The sequence below is a fragment of the Schistocerca serialis genome, chromosome 5, assembly GCF_023864345.2.
Source record: "Schistocerca serialis cubense isolate TAMUIC-IGC-003099 chromosome 5, iqSchSeri2.2, whole genome shotgun sequence".
NCBI lineage: Eukaryota > Metazoa > Arthropoda > Insecta > Orthoptera > Acrididae > Schistocerca > Schistocerca serialis.
In genome coordinates this window covers 398022701-398043013 of record NC_064642.1, presented here as the reverse complement: position 1 = coordinate 398043013, position 20313 = coordinate 398022701, and the positions used below count along the sequence as shown (strand labels likewise).

Below are 20313 nucleotides of genomic sequence, written 5' to 3'. Positions count from 1 at the left end.
GTAATGGTCAACACAGTCTGTGACGTCAAGTCACTCTTCCAAGAGCATATAAGTGTACTTACAAAAGGCTGACACAACAGACATGTTTTCTGTCCAAATGAGTCAATGGAGTGATATTTGGAGGCATAGAGTTAGAATCATTACCGGGTGCCGGCTTGGGAATCTGTCAGATAGATTTAATGTAAATTATATGCGCCAGATTACTGTCACTGACATTACTCTAAAATGTAAATGTCAGTGAAGCTCTAAATGCAAACACTATTGTGGTAACACTAAGAAATTCGCCTTATGAGACTACTGAATAAATCAGTCATCAGATGTCCTTGTCAACCATTACAACACTGTAGTGTGCTGGTAGCATTCCACACCAATTCACACAAAATTTGCACATCAACATTTCACCTTTGCCTCATAAACAATGGAAACATATTCCATCTTCTGGCATTATAATTTAGTAACAAATGTTTCCAAAAGCTTAAAAGCTGAAAGGAGGGAAGCCAAGTGTTCTATCAATACACCTATGTAGTGCTTTTATGATGAAGACAAATGGGTGCCACACTTTTGACCAAATATTTTATGTGGCATACATGAGGGGGAGAGAGAGAGAGAGAGAGAGAGAGAGAGAGAGAGAGAGAGAGAGAGAGAGAGAGAGAGAGAGAGAGACTGCTAAATATTGATGGACATTGGGCTACATCCTTCACTCACATGGGAAGAGACTCCATTATATAAAACAATGGAAGAAGATGACATGGCACTTGGTCTGGCCCAGTGGACGTACCTTAAAAAATATTTATTTGCCTGGGATAATGAAACATAACTCTTGTCAACCACCTGTTCAAAGCACTTATTTACCATGCATAAAATAAAAATTATTAAAGGAAACATTTTTTCCACCGCAATCAGAATGGAAATAGGAAATTATGGAGATGGGACCTTAGTTAAATTGAAGGATCCACAGGTTGATGAGAGTTGAAAAAGAGAGTATTAGGCAATCATTCACTGAAACAAGAGAAAGAAATACAATAAAATGGGTAACTTTGAGAGATGGTATAGTGATGATAATAGACTGTCAAACAGGCAAAAAGACAAGGCCTAGTAGGAATCCTGGGATGACATAGGATCTATAGAATTTAACCTATGAATAAAATGAAGCAGGTGAAAGAGAACACACATAACTAAAAAATGATGCTGACAGAAAGCACATAATGGCAAATTGGGAATGGCTAGATGATAAATGCAAGGATTTAGATGCAATCGTAACTAGGGGACAGACAGATGCAGCCTATAGGATAACTACAGAGACCTTTGGAGAAAATGAGATGCACAGAAACTGTATAAACAGAAAGAGCTTAATTGGCAAGCTGGTACTAAGCAAAGAATAGAGAGCTGAAAAGAATATAGAAGACCTATGAAAAGGAAACAAACTTGAGAATAAAATTACAGAAAGAGAAGGCGAAGAATAGGTGAAAATGAGATGGAAGATATAATATTGCAACAATAATTTGACAGAGCACTGAAAGACCTAAGTGGAAACTAGACCCATGGAGTAGAAGACATTCCCTTAGAATTATTGAGATCCTTGGGAGAGCCAGCCAGATCTGGTTCAAGAGTATTTTTCCACACAAGTGACTATCATCTAGTGTCCCCTATATCCATCATCCCTTGTAGACTTTCACCCGTACAGTTTTCGTTACTAACTGTGATAGCAAAAATCTTGGACTTGGATGTCCATTGCACCCCTCTCAACTTGGCATCCCAAGCAGCTGCTACAAAAAAATTCGGATTCCACAGAAGGCAGGTCTGGACAAGAGTGAATCCATAGGATTCACTCCATCAGTTTAATATGTCATGGCTGCAAAACAATCACAAGAATTATTTACAGAAGAATGGGAAAAAAAACTGGTCAGAGCCAGTCACAGCGAAGGTCTGTTCGGGTTCTGGAGAGATGCAAGAACATGTGACATAATAATGACCAAACAACTTATCCTAGATGATAGGTTGGAGAAAGGTAAGACTATGGTTTATAGCATTTGTAGATTTAGAAAAAGCTTTTGACAATGCTGACTGGGATACATTCTTTGAAATTTTTAAGGTAACAGGGACAAAATACAGGGAACAAAAGATTATTTACAACTTGTATACAAGCCAGACTGGAGTTATAAAAAGTTGAAAGACATGAAATGGAAGCCACAGTTAAGAAGCGAAAGAGCAGAGTTGTTGCCTACCCCCAAGGTTATTCAATCTGTACATTGAGCAAGCTGGAAAGAAAACAAGGAGAAATTTTGAGAAGGAATTAAAGTTCAGAGAGAATAAATAAAATCTTGGTGGTCTACCAATGACAAAATCCAGTCAGAGGTACCAAAGAACCTGCAAGAGCAATTGAATGGAATGGAAAATTTCTTGAAAAGATGCAATAAGATAAACGTCAACAAATGTAAAACAAGGATAATAGAATGTAGTCAAATTAATCAGACAATACTGAGTGAATTAGATTAGAAATGGAATGGAAATGAAGTCCCATGCTTCTTGACAGAGTGTAGGGGAACGATGCGGGAGACCCGCACCTCCGTACTAGGCAAGGTCCTAATGGAGATGGTTTGCCGTTGCCTTCCTCCAACCATAATGGGGATGAATGATGATAATGAAGATGGCACAACAACACCCATCTCAGGGCAGGTGAAAATCCCTGAGCCTGCCAGGAATCAACCCAGGACCCCTTCTTGCTCGGGAAGCGAGAACACTACCATGAGAGGCAGACTAGATTAGAAATAGAGATACTAAAATTAGCAGATGGATTATGCTATTTAGGCATAAAAATGCTCAGCTATAGGAACACCTGTGAAGCGACAAGCTGGCAAATGCTGAAGATCAGATTGATAAGAGTGAATAACAAATGAGGCTATACAGATTCAGATTGGGGAAAAAAGAAATTTATGGCATAACTTGACTAAACTTTCACCTTCAGTTCCTTGGGCACATCTTGAGAAGGAAAGGGGATAATTTAGAGAAGACTATCGCCCAGGGAAAAACTGAAGGCAAAAGATCATGTGGGAGAGCAGCAAGCAGATGGTTGGATCAAGTGAAGAAGATTACCAGCCTGCCTCTTCGCATTATATTAAGAAAGGCCGAATATAGCTGTGGATGGAGACATCTGCTTGAAGTTTCAACTAAGTAAGAATGAACGAGGAAATGAGGTCACGACACTCAGCAATGAGTAAAATGACTAATGAGAGAGATAACAAAAAGAAGGGATCAATTGACAGGACACATCCTTAGGCATCAAACAATTGCCGATTTGGGAGGGGGTGGGGGGAGGGAGGGGGGTGGGGAGAGGGAGTAAAAAAAAATTGTAGTGGGTGCCAAAGGCTTCAACACATAAGCAGATTCAAATGGATGTAGATTGTGACAGTTATGCAGAGATGAAGAGGTTTGCAAAGGATAGACTAGTATGGACAGCTGCACCAAACCAGTCTTTGGACTGGAGGAGACGACGACGACGACAAAAAGAATCATTATTCAATGTTATCTGCAATATCTCAGTACTCTCAACACAGCAAACTGTGTGCATCTGTCTATGTATGGTTATCAGCAAAACTGAGAATAGGAAGTGCAGAGTACCAACTCCAAAGAAAGAAAGAAATCATTATTAGCTACACATAATATTTTAATTTATTACCTGCTCCTGATCATCAGTGGGCTGATATTCTTCATCATCACTTGAGTCCTCTGGCAATTCTTGCTCAATTAAAACACGGCACTTTGAAGTTGCTTGTCGTTTCACAGGGGTTCCTATAGCTGAGGTGGGCTGTGATCCTTGCATCTGTCTTCACAGGATATATAAAAAGACATACCAGTTTATGAAAGAGCTAAAACTCATTATTTATTAGATACAATTAGCATCTTTTATGAGGTATGCTCATTTTTTAATGCTACAATAACTCTTTTCAAATAATTTAGACAGATAAAATTATTCATGCACAAATTTACATGCTTTAGTCCACGAATAATTATTGGAAAATCAAAAGATAAACTCCTGGCAATACATGTGATTGGATGGATAAAAAATCAGTCTTTTCTTCTCATCCTGTCCGGTAAGTCTCCCTTGACCCGGGGTTCTGTGTGATTTTTCCCGAACTCCACCCCTTTTCCTAAACCTCTGCAGTTCTTTTCCTTTATCCCTATTCCTCCCCCTTCAATCCTTCTGCCAGAGGAAGGAGCCACTGGCTCCAAAAGCTTGTATATGTGAAACCTGGGAAATGCGTGTGTTGTGGTCCCGCCGCTTGGTGAGTAAATTTTTTATCTACCCAACTACATTATACTGTCAAAAGACAAATCCTGATTTAACAAATAGCTTATACTATTCTTTAGACACTCAACAAAAAATAAAAATGTAAAAAGGGAATGCTCATTAAGGAATTAATCCTGTAACTTAAATTATAATCAAATATAGTGGAATCTCGCATAGTGAGTATAATTCGTTCAAGAATCTTGCTTGTAGTGCGAAACACTCACTAAACGAAACAATTTATCTTATACAAATTAATTCAAAATATGATAATGCATTCCATGTAGAAAAAGTAATAAAAGTTTTATCTTATTCATGCCACTGATTCAAAAAACTTATACATACAGCATTATGTACTTTATTATTCATGATATGTAACTAATTCCTTCTTATTAGGTTGATATCTATAGTCAATTGTTTCTTCTGATGCTACAACACTTGGCGAAAATGCGACACAGCATTACTGTCAAATAAATGCATAGCCACTGCTTTATTGGAGGTATGATTTTTGGTGTACGATGCAACTGATTCCCATGCTTTCACCATTTCTCTTATTGTGCCAGAAGATCGCTGCTTTGCTTTACCGCCTCTTCCTCTTCCTCCTCCTCCTTCTCTGAAGAACTCCTCTCTACAACTTACCACTGTGAAACACACTGCAACTCCATAAGCTCTTCTGTAGTCATTTCTTGGTTGTGACCTTCCACTAACTCATCGACATCATTGTTATCCACTTCTAGCCCATGGTCTTTGCCAAAGACACAATCTCATTGACTACAGGCTCCACAAGTACTGGCTAAAATGCCTCAGAATCACATTCAACAACACATTCTGGCCAAAGCTTCTTCCAAGCAGAAGTGAAAGTTCTAGTGGTAACCCCTTCCATGTCTTTTCAATCACCTTAAAGCAGGCAACAGTGTTGAAGTGATGTTCCCAAAACTCTCTGAGAGTGAGACTGGTAGCTTCAGTCAACTCAAAGCAATGCTCTAAGAATGCTTTAGTATAGAACTTCTAAAAGATGGAAATAATCTGTTGGTCCATAGGCTCGAGTAATGGAGCGATGTTGGGAGACATGAATTGGATCTTGATGAATTGAAATTCTTCAAGGAGAATGGGCAGGAGTGTTATCCATAACAAGCAAGACATGGAGAGGCAGATTCATCTCAAGCAAATATTTTTTCACCAAAGGACCAAACAGTTCATTGGTCCAATCACAACAAAAATCATGTGTCACCCCAGCCTTGTCATCGGACCATATTGCACAAGCACTTTATAATGAATAAAGGAAGATGTAAATGGCATATAATACAAATGCGACTAAACTATCACATTGGGAAGCAGTAGAAAATCATGGTCTTTTATTTATTACTACTATCGTATTTTTGCCAGGACTGTACATGTGTAGGGTGTATAAGTATACAGGGCGTTACAAAAAGGTATGGCCAAACTTTCAGGAAACATTCCTCACACACAAAGAAAGAAAATATGTTATGTGGACATGTGTCCGGAAACACTTACTTTCCATGTTAAAGCTCATTTTATTACTTCTCTTCAAATCACATTAATCATGGAATGGAAACACACAGTAACAGAACGTACCAGCGTGACTTCAAACACTTTGTTACAGGAAATGTTCAATATGTCCTCCGTTAGCGAGGATACATGCATCCACCCTCCGTTGCATGGAATCCCTGATGCGCTGATGCAGCCCGGGAGAATGGTGTATTGTATCACAGCCATCCACAATACGAGCACGAAGAGTCTCTACATTTGGTACCGGGGTTGCGTAGACAAGAGCTTTCAAATGCCCCCATAAATGAAAGTCAAGAGGGTTGAGGTAAGGAGAGCGTGGAGGCCATGGAATTGGTCCGCCTCTACCAATCCATCGGTCACCGAATCTGTTGTTGAGAAGCGCACAAACACTTCGACTGAAATGTGCAGGAGCTCCATTGTGCATGAACCACATGTTGTGTCGTACATGTAAAGGCACATGTTCTAGCAGAACAGGTAGAGTATCCCATATGAAATCATGATAACGTGCTCCATTGAGCGTAGGTGGAAGCGTAGGTGACAAAACTAAAATGAGCTCTAATATGGAAATTAAGCGTTTCCGGACACATGTCCTCATAACATCTTTTCTTTATTTGTGTGTGGGGAATGTTTCCTGAAAGTTTGGCCGTACCTTTTTGTAACACCCTGTATATATGCGAATGACATCCTAAATGACCAGAGAGTGTTAAACAACAAATTGTTTCTAAGACCTTTCCATAAATGACTAATAAAATCTACACAATCTTCTTCCACCTGTACTGTTTCTCACCTTAGTTCACCTAACATTCCAGCAGGACTACTTGCTCAATTAAACTAACTGCTACATGTATCATCTAACAGCACTCTAATGAACCATATGTAATCCAGCCATTAGGTATGGTTTCCAAAATGCAGCTCCAAATTCTAGTATTTGTCACAGTAACAGCAGATTTGATAATTCTTTAGTATCTTTGCAACTACTGTTGTTGTTGTTGTTGTTGTTGTTGTTGTAGTCTTCAGTCCAAGGACTCATTTGATGCCACTCTCCATGCTGGACCATCCTGTGCAAGTCTCTTTATATCTACATAATTACTGCAGCCTACATCTGTCTGAATCATTTTAGTGTATTCAAACCTTGGTCTCCCTCACTTATCTTGCTATTGCCAGTTTGCATTTTATATCTTCCTCATTTCAGCCATAGTCAGTTATATTGATGCCCAAACAACAAATCTTATCTACTACATTTATTGTCTCATTCCCTAATCTAGTTCCATCATCATCACCTGATTTACTTTAACTACAATCCACACCCAGAGATCTGAGTGGTGGATTACATTACTTCCAGAATACTTAACCCATGCTGTAGGGCTGCACGTCTTTGGAAAAAAGAAAATAATGCTTGTAATGACTGCTTTCAGCCATTCGCACTACCAGTGCAGCAAGGTCACGATAGCTGATGTTAATAAGGTCCAATCAGAGGCTGCTATCCCTCTTCAGAAATCAAAGATTAGCCGGCCATCTCCACAGGGACTACAACACGGCTGGGTTTATCATAGAGGCACACAATTACTTTCCAATTATAATTACTTTCTCATACTCACACATCATAGAATGTAGAGCACCGCACACTGCATTTTGATATATGAGGTGTGATTGGAAAGTTTTAAGAATGGATCCGCTACTGCTTACTGGTTTGGCGGGCAGGTACACGGAGGGTGGGGAGTGAGTCATTGCCTTGTCCTTGAACACCCTCTGACAGAAAATTGCATTTCCTTTATTCAGTTCATTGTGGCAGCTGATTGAGTGCGGGTCTTTTAGGGCTTGTTGCTGGAATCTGTCTACATGACAATGGACGTAAAAATGGAGCAACGAGTTTGTGTGAAATTTTGTTTTAAAACCAGGAAATCAGCTTCTAAGACTTACGAACTATTAAAAACAGCTTTTGGAGGTAATTGTATGAGCCAGTCAAATGTTTTTGTCTGGTTCAACAGATTTAAAAATTGCTGTGAGTCATTTGAAGATGAACCTCGGTCCGGCCGTCCTTCCACCTCAAAAACAATGAAAATGTTGCAAAAGTTCGTGACTTAGTGTGTGCGTTCTGACAGTAGACTTAAAATTAAAGAGATGGCTGATGAACTTAATTTAAGTTTCTATGCAGTTCAGTCAATTTTAACTGAAGATCTGAACATGTGTCGAGTGTCCGCAAAATTCATTCCGAAAGTGTTGTCAAATGACCAGAGATAACACTGACTTGAAGTGTGCCAAGAACTGATTAATTGGACTAAAAATGACTCAGATTTGTTAAATAGGGTAATTACAGGTGACCCTGAAACCAAAGTGCAGTCTTTGCAGTGGAAGACTCCAGGTTCACTACGACCAAAAAACAGAATGGAAAAGTCGGTCGAAGGTGAAAACAAGGTTGGTGATTTTTTTCGATGCTATCAGTATTGTGCATCATGAATTTGCCCCTGCAGCACAGACAATTAACCAGGAATGCTACAAATGTGTTCATCAGCATATGTGTGATAAGGTGTAGAAGAAAAGGCCTGCATTGTGGAAAGACAGGAGTTGGGTGCTACAACAATGCTCCAGCTCATCATGCTTTCTCCATCGTTGAATTTTTGACCAAATTCAAAATTCCTGTGCTTCCACAACTGCCATATTCCCCAGATTTGGCCCCTGCGGACTTCTACCTGTTTCCCAAACCGAAATTTTCGCTGAAATGGAAGCGATTTGACTCAATTGAAGACATCCAGGCGAATACGGAGAGCGTCCTTAACACACTCCAGGAAAAAAAATTTCAGAAATGTTTCTAAATGTAGAAACACCATTGGAGTTGGTGTGTTCAGTCAGAAGGAGACTATTTTGAAGGAGATGCATTACAGTAGCATGTAAGTACCACCACTGACAATTACAAGCCCATTCTTAAAACTTCCCAATCACACCTTGTATACATTTTTTAGTCATCCATGCTGCCAGCTAGAATCATTCAGATGTATATTGCTTACAGTCAATGAATGGCCAGCACGGCATACACATCACACACAAATCTTTTACAATATTGGTGACTGAATGCTTTTGTACACTGTGGGAATGATAAAGATTAACTGCATTATAACAAAGATAGTAGGAATATAAGGACCTTATGTCACATCAACAAAGATATTACTAGATATTGAGGAACCAACTATGACTGGGAAGGACAAGTAAGGAAATGAATTTATCACTTGCCATTGCTGACTTAGTGAAAACTTGGAACACCTAAATTTGGTTGGTCAGATGCAGATTTGAACACTGCACTTGCAGAGTACAAGTGTCTTAACCAGTGAGCCACCTCACCTATGCTGGCTGTGAGACTACAGATAATTCACATTATGATGAAAGTATGAATCTTTGCATCCTCTCAATATGTACCCAGAGAAATTGCAAAATGGTTGAAAACCACTGCTGCTTTTCCTGAAAATTGAATTCGGATCACAATGAAGCTTGTTTATCATTTACATGATACACTGCAATACTTGGAATTAAATGTTCCGATAAATTCAAACAACTGCTGATCATGAAACAAGTTTTCAACTGCTAAGGATTTTCTTTCCAGCTAACATTGTTCTGAATGAAAGTTACAATTTGGAAACTATTCCTTCTGTGTGGCTAAATCATTCCCTGCCCCTTTTCCTTTCTACTGGTAATGCACACTGTCCAGCCAAGTATACAGGAGAATCACAGGCAATATTTAACACAAATACTAGTTAAATGTATGTTTTGAAATACAATCAGGCAAAGCAGGTGAACAAAGCATCAGATTTTGTGCAAACTCCTTGCCTATTCACATCCTTCAACTTTTCAGTAAGTCAGTATCCATTTTTCTTTCAAATTCCCTGGGTGTTAACAATTGTAATATCCTCTTGAATTAATAATGACATCGATGGCAATAGTAAAATACTTCATGAAATTGATGCCGTCCATTCATTTGTAAGACCCTCATTAATGTCTATCCCATTAGTAGAAATTTTTTCACTTCCAAAAATAGTTTTTACACTCCTCTGACAAGCTACCCAACATTTGGTGCCCAGTGTCTACTTATCCAAGACAACTTTTTATTCCTTCATTGTTGTGGATATGACAAAATTTCTTACATTATCTACCAGACTACTACAAATTGTCATCCTAACATTGAATACATGAAAAATATTTCATCCTCTTTTGTAGAAACATAAAGGTACATAGGGACTTCAGAAAATAAATTACACATGTCATCTCATGTTAAGCCTACTGCACAAAAAGAGTGGGGCATTTTCAGAATAGAGCACATGTTCCAAGTTTCTGCAGACACAGTTCTGGTGTGGAACAGATAACAGGCGCATCATAGTGTGCGACAGAAATGGTGCAACAATCTAAAGTCTCCAGAGTTGAAGTATTTGGTGCAGTAAGATTCTTATGGGCAAACAGACTAAATTACACACAGATTCACTGTGAAATTCTGGTATATGTGGCCCAAATGCAGTGGTGCATCCAGCTGTAGTGAAGTGATGCCCAACAATTTGACAAAGGCTGCACATGTGGGAGTGATGCCGATCAGACAGTCCAAATCCTGCACCATGCAATTTAATTCCTTTTGCAAGCTGATAGAACACCTGGCTAAAGAGATTTTCCAACAAAGAGGATATATACACAGCAGTTCTTAAATGGCTTTGAGAACAAGGAGCTAATTTCTATTGTTGAGAAACTGAACAATTGGTAGAACATTACGATGGTTGTTTATAGACTATGTTGAAAAATAGTGTGATGTATCTAAGTCACTTTGATATGTAGTGATGCATTCAATAAAAGTTCATTGGGCTGTCATAATAATGTATAATTTACTTTTTGAAGTCATCTCATATCACAAACTTCAATAAACATTTTTAACTGTAACTACAATTTCTGATGCTATTACAACCTGTGGCACTAGATAAGTCATTGGTATCACTTTTACAAACGAACAAACAAAAATGAACCTAATATGTAATAGGAACTTACTTTGCTTTTGCTCTTGTAATCTTTGGTTCGTATGGTATATCTAGAGAATCACACTTCCCCAAAAGAGCTTGGCGCACCATTCCAAGAACATGTTCATCTGTTATAATAGTCTGTAAAAAAAAAAAGAAGGAAAATTATATAATATTAGTAGAACTGCAAACTAAATATGAACTCAAATATAAATAGAATGAAAAATATTTAAATAAAAGAAAATTAAATTAAGATTGTAACTGAAACATCCACACCTAGTTGACATTATTGTTTCAAAAGCTAAAGGTCTATATCAATCCGCAGTTTCTGGATAATGGTGTGTGCACTTGGAGAGAGAGTGGCACAAGTACAAAAATACAACAAAGTAATAGAAATACTTATGATGATGGGCAGGTATACATTACTTGAACTGTATTAGCAAATTACTCTTTAAGACATCAGGTACAATCAATCACGATACTCCACTGCAGTCACAAAAAAATGTGTCAACAATGGCACAACTATGGGTCTCCACATGCAGAACAGATGATGAATGGCATGCCAAAAAACTTGTGTCTTCTCCAATATTGTACTCCACCGGCAGCTGTGAGGCAGATTCTTCGCACAGCAATGACACCTCTCTTACCAACTGCTTTGGACAAGACATGGACACCCTAATAGCCAGCCATCTAACAAGACTATCAGTGCCACTTGTACATTATCAAAATATACTAATGAGAGCTGGACAGGGAAATTCAATGAGCACTGCAGATTCAATGAGCTTCACAGTTTCCATGGCACTAGTTTTTCATCACAGTTAGTGCACAAGTTCTTAATGTACTAAAATAAAATTAAAAACTTTGGCTATTCCTGTTTATCACAATATTTGATACATTTTTTAACTTCTTAGATCACTTAAAAGTAACGAAGTAACTGATTATGAGACCCCACAGAAACCTAGGGATCGTCAACGTTAATGGACAGAAAAGTACGCTATTTTTTACCGTAGCTCAATCTTTCATGGCAAGTTCAATGTAATACAGAATGAGATGCTGAACAAAATCTGTGTGGCTGTTAAGAGGGCAACTACCTTCAACAACTTCTATAGGGGAATATTATCAAAAGATCTCTTACAAAACCCAAATAATTTCTGTTCATACGTATGGGTTGATAGTGGCAGCAAAGTTAAGTGTCCAGACACTCATGGACATGAAATGAGGTGAAAGGGGCAGAGGGGGCAAGGGTGTATGAGTGTGTGTGTGTGGGGGGAGGGGGGGGGGGGGCAGCAGAAGTGATCCACAAAACCACCCTCAAATCCCATTGATGTTCTTATGTTGTGGAATGTTTTCAAAGTTCAAAGAGCACAGACTCCAAAAACATCAATCAAATTGAAATTACAACTGTGTGGGGTATTTATGATTACAATATCAATGAATCACAGGTGGAATCTGACAATTATTAAAAAAGGTTGGGTATAACAGTTTATATGGAACGATAATAATGGTTCAGTCATAGGTAAAGCAGGTGGCAGACTGCAATTCACTGGTAGAATACTAGGGAAATGCAGTCAGTCTACAAAGAAGACTGCATACAAAACACTCCTCTGACCAATCTTAGAATATTAATATACCAAATAAGACAAACAGACGATATTTAACAGATACAAAGAAGGGCAGCATGAATGGTCTTAGTCTGTATGACTCATGGGAGTGCATCGCAAAGATACTGAAAGAACTGAATTGGCAGACGCTTGAAGATAGGCACAAACTATTCGGTGAAAATCTACTTACAAAGTCTCTACAACTAACTTTAAATGACGACTCTAGGAATATATTACAACTCAGTAATACGGCTCTTTTAGATATTGCAAATACAAGACTAGACCAATTACAACAAACACAGACGCATTTAAGCAATCATTCTGCCTACACTCCACAAGTGAGTGGAATGTGAAAAAGCCCTAATAACTGGTACAATGGAGAGCACCTTCTGCCAAGGATTTCTCACTGATGTGCAAAGTGTGGATTAGATGTAAATGTTTCTCAAGAATAACACAAGTTCTGTGTCTAGCATAGATAGGAACTAATTACCACATAGCCTGCTTTAGCACGTTGTGGCATGTGATGTATAGGTTCTAGCTGACAATAAATTAGATGAGTTAGAAGCAGCCTTGGAGAAAGGTTGGAGAAAATGGAACCTTCAATACTGCAAACTGGACTGTCAGTAATGTGTTCACAGTGCTGTGCACTAATTCAAACTGAAACCTTACAAAGTAATGCTAGTGCACTGATTGGACAATCCACATGTTACTATCAGAGGTTGTCAATTGAATGTACAATGTCCATCACTATAGTATTTTTCCTGGGTTTCATCAATAGGTATGCCTCTTCTGCAGAAGCAGCTCCCTGTGTACTGGCAACCATTCACACGGTAGCCAAATATGGACTTTTAACAGCGTATAGCAAAATATAGAGGGTCTATACAAGGTAGATGAACTTGAGGGCAATATTATGGAAATGGAAGAGGACGGAGATGAAGATGAGATGAGAGATATGATACTGCATGAAGAATTTGACAAAGCACTGAAAGACTCAAGTCTAAACAAGACTCTGGGAGTAGACAACATTCCATTAGAACTACAGATAGCCTTGGGAGAGCCAGCCATGACAAAACTCTTCCACCTGTTGAGCAAGATGTACAGTCAGTTCCACAAAAAAGTGTACGCCATAATTTTAAACGTAACATCCGCAGCGACATCTTTGATAGTGGTCTTCAATCTATAACCACTGCACTTTTGCATAGTGTATAAATGAACAGTGTGAGAGTTGAATGTTTTGTTTTGTCAGTTGCAGTTTAAAATGAGTGCAAAATATCTTAAGCATCATGAGGCAGTGTTCCTTGTAAATCATCAAAAGGGATCAAAGGTTTCATATTGGAGCTGCTGCTGAAATTCTCAGAAAATCAAAGACATTCGTTGTGACGTGGGTCAAATGAAATTTGGAGGTTGGCAACAGGGATGATTCACCAGAGAGAGAGCTAAGCTGCCAAGCTATAATCAATAATGGTGACGACTGGATTAACTATTAGGTAATTGTGCAATTAGTAATAACATGTATTTTATGTAAACATATATTTATAATAGTGTCTTTTGTTTCATACAGATAATGGTGTACACTTTCTTGTGGAACTGACTGTATGAGACAGGTGAAATACCCTCAGATTTCAAGAAGAATATAACAATTCCAATTCCAAAGAAAGCAGGTGCTGAAAGGTGTGAAAATTACCAAACTATCAGTTCAATTAGTCATGATTGCAAAATACTAACATAAATTCTTTACGGAAGAATGGGAAATCTTGTACAGGCCAACCTTGGCGAAGATCAGGTCAGATTCCACAGAAATGAGAAAACATGCAATGCAAAACTGGCCCTACGACTTATCTTAGAAGATATGTTAACGAACGGTAAACCTACGCTATAACATTTGCAGACTTAGCGAAAGCTTTTGACAGTGTTCAGTGGAATACACTCTTTCGAATTCTAAAGGTGACATGGGTAAAATACAGGGAGCAAAAAGCTGTTTACAATTTGTACAGAAACCAGATGGCAGTTGTAAGAATTGAAGGGCATGAAAGGGACACAGTGGTTGAAAAGGGAGTGAAGACAGGGTTGTAGCCAATCCCAAAGATTATTCAATCTGTATATTGAGCAAGCAATACAGGAAATAAAAGAAAAATTTGTAGTAGAAATTAAAGTCCAGGGAGATGTAATAAAAACTTTGAGGTTTGCCGATACCATCATAATTCTGTCAGAGACAGCAAAGGACTTGGAACAGCGGTTGAATGGAGTGGACAGTGTCTTCATAGGATGATACAAGATGAACATCAACAAGAGCAAAATGAGGATAGTGAAATATAGTCAAATTAAATCAGGCGATGCTGAGGGAATCAGAATGCAAAATGAGGCTCGTAAAGTAGTAGTGAGTTTCACTATTTGAGCAGCACAATAACTGATGATGGTTGAAGTAGAGAGGATATAAAATGTAGACTGGCAACAGCAAGAAAAGCGTTTCTGAAGAAGAGAAATTTGTTAGCATAGAGTATACATTTAAGTGTCAGGAAGACTTTTCTGAAAGTATATGTACGGAAGTGGAACATGGTCGATAAACAGTTTAAACAAGAAGAGAACAGAAGCTTTTGAAAAGTGGTGTTGCAGAAGAATGCTGAAATTAGATGGGTAGATCATGTAACTAATGAGGAGGTACTGAGTAGAATTGGGGAGAAGAGAAATTTGTGACATAACCTGACTACAAGAAGGGGTCAGTTACCAGGACACATTCTGAGACATCAAGTGATCAGAAATTTAGTACTGGAGGGAAGTGTGGGGGGTAAAAATTGTACCAAGACCAAGAGATGAATACAGTAAGCAGTTTCAGAAAGATGTAGGCTGCAGTAGTTACTCAGAGATGAAGAGGCTTCCACAGGATACAGTAGCTGGGGAGCTGCATCAAACCAGTCCTTGGACTGAAGACGACAAAACAGCATACCCCGATCTGGACTTTGGCCAACATGTTCATGATACATAAGGGTGTGTAACTATTACAATATGAAAGAATTATTGTCATCTCTTTTAATACCTATGACACTCTCTCTTGAATGCAACCTATTACGAGTAAGTAATTAACAATATATTTAAACGAGTCACTATCTGAAGAGCTGTGCACCACATAATCTCTACATAAATGTTGTTGGGATATGGAACTTCCCTTTCTTGGTATTGGAGATGGCTGCATCCACTTCCTCTGCAATAGGAAACACATCTTTGCTATGATTTTCAAAAAGAATTCATTTTCAAAGGTGACCGATTGGAATTATGTGGTCAATGACTACATCTGGAAGAAGCATCTGGAGAAAGTGCTTCAATAACTCCCTCAAATCTCTAGCCATTTTCCCAACAGCTTGTCAAAGTTTTAAATAACTAATATTGATTTGACTTTTTCAGACTGTATGGCTGTAACCAGATGTTGAACAGTAACTAACAACACACGTAACTTTCACAAAGCACTTTTTCTGTGATGAATGATACTTCCCTTGTACTCCCTCTTTAGCCGACAGTAATTCACTAAATTTAGCTGACTTTCTCGTCTTTCCATTGACTGATGGTAAACTACAAGTGGTACATACTTTCCTCCTTAAACTGAACAATTCTTCATTTACTTCTTGTAGTTTCAGTGTTCTTTATAAAGTGCCCATTGATAGAACACTGACTCATTTACCTGAGCAAAATTTATTAACTGTCTTTCAACTTAGCTTTCATAAAGGATTCTCCACACAGAAAGCAATAGAAAGCCACACAAATGATATTCTAGAGAGATACACAAGGCACATTATCCTGCTTGTATATTCCATGACCTTGACAAAGCATTTTGCTGAGTGGAACACAAATTTCTGACTGTTATGGTATAAATGGCATCTCCTTTGAACAGATGGAATCTTACCTTCAATAACAGCAAGAAGAGGGTCTTATGGACTGCCATAGGCATGACACTATCCTCAGAATAGGGGGAAGTAACGTAGGGGGGCCATAAGAAGTTATACTGGGCACACTGTTCTTAACTTACTTAGATGACGTTCAAGCTACTTAATTTTTGCAGATGACAAGCACACTATTCAAGCACCCAAACTCTACCTTGCCTAACTCAGATGGTATCATAAGTGGACAGGCCCACAAATTGTTCACAGTAAACAGTTTACAACTTAATCTTACATGGACTTGTGTTGTGAGATTTCAAACTAGTAATAATGTCTGTTAGTATAAGTTAATATTAAAGGTCATGCAGTATGTGAAAGACAGTGCATTAAATTCAGAGGAGTGATAAGTTAAAATGTTAACACATGGGAGTATATAAACTAATCACATTTGAATAGATAAACTAATCCTGAAACTCAGTTCAGCATGTTTTGCCTTTGAGGCATCTCTCACTGTATTGATGTACAGACAGTTGGTAGCTTATTTTGCATACTTTCACTCTCTGGCATGTTACAGAATTATCTTCCAGGGTCGTGCACTTACAGAAAATAAATGCTTATTCAGCAGAAATGGACGGTAAGAAAAGTGTTAAAAGTAGTTAACCACATATCTTTTTATGGATCTTTGAATTCTTACACTCACTTCCCAGACGATTTAGTTCATAATTGTTACTGTTGCTGACAGTAAGTAAAAATCAGTTCAGTTGAACTCTGATCTCACTATACAAGACACTAAAATTATTTTAATGATGACATTTTGTATAGGGTTAAGATAGCAGTTATGTACCCTAGTATAGATGTATTCAATGAGCTATCCTCTTACTGCAGAGCAAGAAATTGGGAATCTCAACCAGTTCAAAAGACAGTTAAAACATACCTCACTAACCATTCTTTCTACAAATTATTTAATATCCAGACTCACAGATTGCAAAATTCTATTACCTATATGGCAACAAATGTTCATTGTATAGGTGCATGAAAAGTTAGTTTGTTTTTTTGTTTGTTTATTTTTGATGCATATTTCACATATTCATAAGTGCATATATGGCGTGTTTTACAATTCATGTTACACACTTCTAGAGTTTGTAGAGGAGACATCAAGTTTTATACAGGAACCCATGTCCAGAAACAATGTTTCCATATTACAAGGAAAATAAGAGCTACTCAACTGTGCACTTGATGTTTCTTACACAGTTCACCTGTTATGGTTGGCTACCCACATTCATGAATGGTATGATGATGTGGTCACGTGATGTCCTCTACTTCCCCATGCCTTGTTTTTGTGCTGCCTTGTGATTCATCAGTTGACATTATGTTGACTAGTGCTGCATTAGCAGGATGCCCGAGTCCACGTTTGCAGAGTACACCAATATGTTGTTGATTTACACTGGAGCTCAATGTAATGGAAGAGAAGCTCAATGTCTGTACCGTGAGTACTTTCCAAACCACGTGACTCCATCTCGTGCCATGTTTGCTAGAGCAGAACAATGCCTGCAGGAAACTGGGAAATTCACAAGTGATAGAGCAAACTGTGATGCTCCATGAAGGCAGTAACTGTCATATTGGAAGAGGAAGTGCTTCATCAAGTTGAAGAGAAACCACTGATGAGTACCTGAGTGACTGCACATAGCTTGAATGTGTGTCTCATTTGTCTGGCACGTTCTACATGAACATCAACTCCACCCATATCACCCTCAGCAGGTACACACCATGCTCCTAGAGGATTTAGTGCCATGTGACAATTTCTATACTCTGTTTTTACACTGTTGTGTGGATTTTCCAAGGCAAATTTTGCTCACCAACGAAGCACACTTCAACAGGGGAGGTATTCTGAGTGCATGAACCAGCCACATTTGAGAAACAGCCACATTTTAGATCAAGAAGAGTCCAAAGCCACATGTACACGAATATTTCAGCACAGCTTCAGTATCAATTTCTTGACATGTAACCCCCCTTGGTCATGTGACTGGGCTGCATATCCTTCCTCACCACCTAACGGGTGCCAGGTGCTTGAGATTCCTGCTACAAGTGTTGACAGAATTTTTGGAAGATGTGTCATTGGACATTTGGTACAAATTGTGGTTCCAGCATGATAGCGCACAATTACATTTTGCAATCCGCATCTGAAACCACATGAACATATGGACAGGTGGATTGGTCAAAATGGGCCACATGCTTTGTCACCAAGATCCCCAGATTTAATCTCTTTCTCTTGTGGGGTCACATAAAGTGTCTTGTTTATGAGACCTCTGTCCAGTCGGAGGAAGATCTGATTGTGTGGATCATGGCTGCGGCAGATGTGATTAATCATACATCATGCACGCTGGACAAAGCTTATGCAAATTTACTGTGCAGATACATTGTGTACACCAAACTTAGTGGTCATCACACTGAATATGACATTATACAGTATTTATCGTACCAAAATGGTTACGATCCAATTCGTTAATGCAGTTTATAGAAGTATATTAAAAAGAAAAATATCTTATCCATAGCAGATCAGAGGTAGATTTTATAATGCTTAGACCAGCCGAGCACACAAAAGCACACACTATTTTTTGTACAATACCGTATGTAAGTGCAGTATCCAAAAAATAGGCAGATGTATGAGACCTAAAGACATTGTTCCAGCGTATTTTATTTTTTTGGGTGTAGGTAGAAAACTCAGGCATAAGCAAAAAGCAGTGATGACTATCTTAAGAAAAATACAGGACAAACCGCTAGGTCATTTCAAATAAGACATCAGGAAAACCTTAACTTACATAATCCTCGATCTGCATTAACAGTGCACTTACACAAGGAGGGGCTCAACATTAAAAGCCCTTTAGCAAACTTAAAAATCCTTCACAAAAAAGGAAGAAGCCACATTTTGACTATATTACAGGAAATAGAAATTAAACAACAGAAACTCCAGGTGGAAATATAAACAATGTAGGAACAGATAGATTGCTACTTATTGTAAAGAAAACTCACCAAGTTGCAGACAGGCATGATTAAAAGACAGTCACATATAGCTTTCAGCCACAGCTTTCATCAGTAAACACACACACACACACACACACACACACACACACACACACACACACACACACACAACTGCCAACTCCAGCACCTCAGGCCAGAATGGCATTTTGGATTGAGATGCTGGAGTTGGCGGTTGTGTGTTCATGGGATGTGCTTGCCGCGCCCCCCCCCCCTCCCCCCCCCCCCCACCTCTCTCTCTCTCTCTCTCTCTCTCTCTCTCTCTCTATATTGACAAAAGGCTGTGGCCGAAATCTATATGTGGGCGGCTTTTAATCATGCCTATTTGCAACTCGACGTGTCTTCTTTACGATAAGTAACAATCTAGCTTTTCCTAGATTCAGTAAACATAAATTTTTTGATATAAAAAAGAAAATGCACAGTTCTCGCTGAATAACCAATTACAAATAAAGCACCATAGCATTCTGGCTAATTTTGATTGTTTATATGATTAGGTATTAGTAGTAATAAAATTCTGTATTATTCTCACATGTAAACCTAGTGTTCTTAGTCATGATTATATGACATCACACTGTCCACAAGGATAGCTTCTGTTCCGCCAGTTAACTGGTCTCTCTCAGTCATTCATGTGGGTCACTTTTACTTTCCCGAACACCAACTTCCTCTGACATCACACTGGTAAGACACTGACACATTCACAGTAATTTGCATAGTATTGTGACTTATTACGTTAGGAGTGAATTTTTTTTACCACTCTGGCATTATTTTAAAAATATTTTTTATCATATTATCACTACAAAATATTTTCCTCTTTTTTTTTCTTTTTAGATGCAGGTAAATTTTAAAATGTGGCTCTGTAAATGCAAGTTTCACCTGTCAGCAATTTGTCCTAAATGAATGGAGCCTTTCTTTGTTACCTTTCGTTCGCCATAGTATTGACAATATTCACTGAATAGTAAATTCTGAATATGAGCTCTTTACCATATAGACTGCACCTGATGATG

At 38.4% G+C, this 20313-nt stretch overlaps 1 protein-coding gene across 2 annotated transcripts in view; it reads right to left on the bottom strand.

The window, feature by feature from the left end:
* The window catches only part of LOC126480672 (GON-4-like protein), a 194230-nt gene that overhangs the window by 125918 nt on the left and 47999 nt on the right, over positions 1-20313 (bottom strand). For both annotated transcript variants that reach the window (XM_050103895.1, XM_050103896.1), the window contains exons 3-4: positions 10832-10941; positions 3677-3824 (exon numbers count right to left, since the gene is read on the bottom strand). In XM_050103895.1, coding sequence (XP_049959852.1) covers positions 3677-3824; positions 10832-10941 — 258 coding nt within the window. The remainder of the gene's footprint in view (positions 1-3676; positions 3825-10831; positions 10942-20313) is intronic.